Below are 4,989 nucleotides of genomic sequence, written 5' to 3' on the forward strand. Positions count from 1 at the left end.
GTTTGAGCAGCAGGTACAGTGACAGGCGTGGGCACGGGGCTGTTCGCAGCCGCCCACCGCCTCTCTCACTCCGACACCCGAGGGCGCCGTTCGTCGTCATCGGCCCCTTTGATGTGTGGGGCGACTGAGGCCTTTCTAGGTACCAGGCTCGCTGGGCGAGGAGCTCCCGACACGCCAGTTTGTCGCACCTGCCGGGGAGTGGCAGAGCCCTGGGCGCAGCGCGGGACTGGGCCGTGGGGACGCGATGGCCCTGAGAGCACCGGCGCGCGACCGCTGTGGGTGCGAGCCAGGGCCCGGGGCCGGCTGGCGTGGTGCCTGCGCGCCTTGGCGTGAAACAGGTCATTGTGAAACTTCTGGGAGAGGTGGCGAGTACAGGATGGCGCACGGGCCGCTGTTAACTATGGTTTCCTCGCATGCAGGTAGATTGCATAGACTCTGCCAGATCTGACTTCTGTCCAACTGGAGAACACATGTGGTTTAAAAAATCAATTATAATTGCCCTGGTAGCTAATTTTTGAACACCACCACCCTGTACCTAACACAATGTCCCCGGTGCAGTAGATGTTCTGTAAATATTTGCTGAAGTTAAGGAATGGGTAGTGCTCTCTGTGTAATTTTGTGTTCTATGTAGTTTGCTCTTTCTGATCATAATTACAGCAAACAGTAATTAAATATCCAGATAAAGTCCAGGACACTATTAGGTCTAGAGTCTCAATAATACAATAAGATGAAAGAAAGACAGGACAGATGATGTTATTGTGTTTTCATTTATTTGCTGGATATTCTTGCATGTAAAGAAACCAGAAGAATTATCCTTATTTTAAAGTCTGCTTTGTGACACAAAATAGGGACAGTAGTTTCAATAATTTTATTACTTTTACAGTCTTCTCCCACATTGCCACCTGTTTAGAGTTTGTGAGGCTTTTGTTTTGGCTTCTACTTTAAATAGCCTCAAGACATTGTAAGTAAATAATATATATCTGAAAATTTGCATTTTGCAGCATATGAGCATTTTTTAATTCCATCATCTTTTCATTTATAAACTTACTTTCTCCTCTTCCTTGTTTCCTTGTGATCTACTACCATGCTTTTTAAACTCAAGAGTCATTACACCATCTAGTAAAAGGTCTTTTGAAATTTTTCTTTCTCTTTCCAAAAATCTCATTTCAGGTTTTCAGAGAATCATCTTCTTTCTTGGATCATTAGCATGTAGAAAAAGTAATACTGAAGCATGTCCTCTATGAGACATTTTTCTGACCCAAAATTTGTCAGATAGACAAATAAACCTACCACTTCTTACAGTGTAGTTCCTATTTTGACAGCAATTTATGTTACAGAGTTACTGGCAAAATCATCATCTGTGATTGTGGAAATAGAACGGCTAAACAATAAATGAGAATATATCATAAAGTAGTATTATTTTTCATTTCTTTCCAGTTTGGACACCCTAATTAGGTAGTCACCAGTAACTAATAGTTTTTTTTTTTTTATTTTTATATTTTTTTGGAGAGGTTTTCGCTATAGGGCGCGTGCGATCGCCAGACAGACAGAGAGACATAGAGACAGAAAGCGAGAAATCACCCCCCAGAGGGGATTGTCACGCCGCAGTCCCTTCTCCTCCATTCTCCTCCTGGGATCTTGGGCACGCACGCACACGTGCCCGGCATGAGTTTTAAGCCACCGGGTCCGGGACGCGAACCGCGGTCAACTACGTGGGAGTCCAGTGACATAGCCATTACGCTAACTGCTGGTTCCCACCAGTAACTAATAGTTTTACAAGGCAGTAAATATTAAAACATAATGATCTTGTATTACACAAATTGTGATTTCCTTTGGTGTTATTCTATTGCTATTAAGATTTCATCTTGTCTTCATTTTTTAATTCTTAAAAATTATATACTTGTTTAAATTCTCTTATTTCATCTCATTGCTTTCTTTTTTGTCCTACCCCAGCAGACAAAATCTCCAAAGGTAAATAGTTCAGATTTGGTGATACTAAGTTTAAAACTCTGGAATTATTCAAATTATTTTGAAATTATTTTTCCCCCAGAGTTATCTTTGTTTTCATTTCTATCAAAAACATTTTTTAACAAATTATTTTATTTTAATTTGACTGGGGGGTGGGGAGAGTGAGAAAGCAAGCCACCCGGTCTGGGAATCCAATTGCAGACAGCCATGTTGAAGTCCAGTGCCTTAACTACCACACCACCTGCCGACTTCTCAAATACATTTTAAACTTAAACATAGATCCCATTTCAGTAGGTTAAAGAGGTATTAAAGTTGAATATTTAACAGATCATCTATAATTTGTTGTCTTTTTTCCCTTCTATTTGCAGAAAATTCAGAGCTGTGTAATTCTAGGAAATGAAACATTAGTTCAGAAGAAGACAGTAGATTGCCTTACAAGTACATTTTGCTGTTCACCATGAAATTAGGAAAACCTAAAGGGGGTATTTCTCGGAGCTCAAGCCAAGGAAAAGCCTATGAGAACAAACGCAAAACAGGCAGGCAGCGGCAGAAATGGGGAATGACTGTTCGATTTGACTCAAGTTTGAGTAGGCTGAGAAGAAGCTTGGATGAGAAACCCTATAAATGTACTGAATGTGAGAAGAGTTTTAGTCAGAATTCTACTCTATTTCAACACCAGAAGATTCATACTGGAAAGAAATCCCATAAATGTGCTGATTGTGGGAAAAGTTTCTTTCAGAGTTCTAATCTCATTCAGCATCGACGGATTCACACCGGAGAAAAGCCCTATAGTTGTGATGAGTGTGGAGAAAGATTTAAACAGAGCTCAAATCTCATTCAGCACCAGAGAATTCATACTGGAGAGAAACCCTACCAGTGTGATGAGTGTGGCCGTTGTTTCAGCCAGAGTTCCCACCTTATTCAACATCAGAGAACCCACACAGGGGAGAAGCCCTATCAGTGTAGTGAATGTGGCAAATGTTTCAGCCAGAGCTCTCATCTGAGGCAGCATATGAAGGTGCATGAGGAAGAGAAGCCTCATAAAACCTGGGGTAAAAATATCAGGGCAAAAACTCACTTGGTATCTTCTTGGAAAGCTGGTAAAGGAAGGAAGTCAGTGACAGGTCTCCGCTAAGTAAAGGGCACTGCTTCAGCCCTCTTTAAAAATATGTAAGTAGAAAAATTGAAACTGTCTGCTTTAGAACTGGAGATGCTTTATATGAGAGCATTGAAATACTAATATCCTTCCCTAGCATGGAGACATTGGGAATTTAATGGCATTGGACTGAAAGAAACTACATGAATCCAGCTTTCCTCTTTATGTGACATGGAGCGCAGAACTGAAAATGTGCTTTGAAAGACTATAAAATCTGACCTCATTTGAAATTGCTTCCTGCACCATATTGACAAAAACCATTACATTTTGACAACACAGTTGTGAATGTGCAGACACACCAGTGATACTCAGTTTTAGGACTTCTGTGCAAAGAATAAGTAAAAAGAAATTTCCTTTTTCGAAGTTCTGCAGTAGATGAGAAGATTTTAAGTTTGTAAAGCTTTGTAGCATATTAACCATTGGCTTATGACTCAAGAGTCAGCATATTAGAGTGTATTCAAGTTCATAGATTTTTAATAAGGCCCGTCACTCTATGTTAGCTTTCTTGTATTTCTTTCCTTCTGCCTATATGGATAGCTATTAAAGGAGTAAGGATTTCCCTGTTTGTTTTGTTTTGTTTTTATTAAACCATATTCTTACTAAAGTATTATGGAATCCAAACCAAATTAGACCACAAGTTTCCTATTCCTGCTAATACTGTTCTTCATGATAGTGTTCTGCTGTGTCACTTGTTTTCCAGAAGTTGAGATGGATTTATGTTAATCCATTCCCATGTCTTTGACCTCTTTTTGCCACTCTCTTAAGCTCTGACAAACTGAGCCAGCCTTTTAGATCTACATGAATAAACAGGTTGTTTTTGCCAACAAAATCTTAGCTTGCTTCTTACTGATTAAAGATCTATAATTTACATGACTGCCTGCCATCAACACTGAGCTTTAGATAACCCTTGTTTTCTTAAATGTTTGTCAACAGCAAAAGTCATTTACTGTACATAACAGTGTATTGTATTTTTTTTTTTTTTTTGGATTACCTGAATTGTTTAAGAAGCCTACTAGAAACAAGTTTCTTAACTTCCATCAATGGGTGCCAGGTGTCAGACTTTCTGATCGACCTTCAGCTCAGGTTTTAATTTCTATTGAGTGCTAACATTCTTCCTTTTTTTTTGTATCTTTTATAATCATATCAATCCCTGCTGTATTAAAGACAATAACTCATACAAATAAAAAATGAAATATTTTGTATACTACTGCCTTCAGTTTATTTTTCTCTGGGGAAATTTAATGATTTAGACAATAGATCTAAAATTACAGCTTTTAGTAGGATCGTTTTGCCTGTTTGTAATTTCCTCACACTTGAACTTTGCCTCTCCTGGCCTTGAATTTAACTTGGTTTGAATGTAGGGTCATGGAAGATAACTTTGTTGTCAATAGTTTGATCCAACAGGGTATCAACAAAGTTTCATAGTATGAGGTGGTTGCAGTTAACTTTTTTACAAAAGATCTTTGACAGCTCTGTTGCAGCCAGGTTACTTTTTAGCCAAGGTACAGTGGTTGAACCTTTTGAGGATCTGTCATTACTGTCATTTATAGTAGTAGTGTATTTGAAATAGCTTCTGGCTAGGACCAACACTTTGCCTTGTTTGTTTGTTTTTAAGTTTTTGCCATAGTTCTGCAATTGCCACAGAGAGATTGTGAGAGGGAAAGTGAGAAATCATCCCTTCAGAGGGGATTGGCCACACCTCAGAGGGGAATGGCCACACCATTTTCCCCCTGGGATTTTGGGCACACACAAATGTGCCTTGTGTGAGTTTCTAGCCGCCAGGTCCAGGATTCACGCTGTGGATGACCATGTGAGAGTCCAGTGCCTTAACCACCACACCACCTGCTGGCCCCCCAACACTGCAT

At 39.8% G+C, this 4,989-nt stretch overlaps 1 protein-coding gene across 2 annotated transcripts in view; it reads left to right on the plus strand.

The window, feature by feature from the left end:
• Positions 1–4,326, plus strand: part of ZNF22 (zinc finger protein 22) — a 4,546-nt gene extending 220 nt beyond the window's left edge. The window contains exons 1-2 of one of the 2 annotated variants that reach the window (XM_014587551.2): positions 35–419; positions 2,337–4,326. In XM_014587551.2, coding sequence (XP_014443037.1) covers positions 2,426–3,103 — 678 coding nt within the window. In that variant the 5' untranslated portion in view covers positions 35–419; positions 2,337–2,425 and the 3' untranslated portion in view covers positions 3,104–4,326. Of the gene's footprint in view, positions 1–34; positions 420–2,336 lie in introns of those variants that run through there. The other variant, XM_014587550.2, reaches the window with a different exon arrangement.
• Positions 4,327–4,989: the final 663 nt, after the last annotated feature.

This window comes from Tupaia chinensis, unplaced genomic scaffold (genome assembly GCF_000334495.1).
Source record: "Tupaia chinensis unplaced genomic scaffold, TupChi_1.0 Scaffold000217_1, whole genome shotgun sequence".
Taxonomy (NCBI): Eukaryota; Metazoa; Chordata; class Mammalia; order Scandentia; family Tupaiidae; genus Tupaia; species Tupaia belangeri.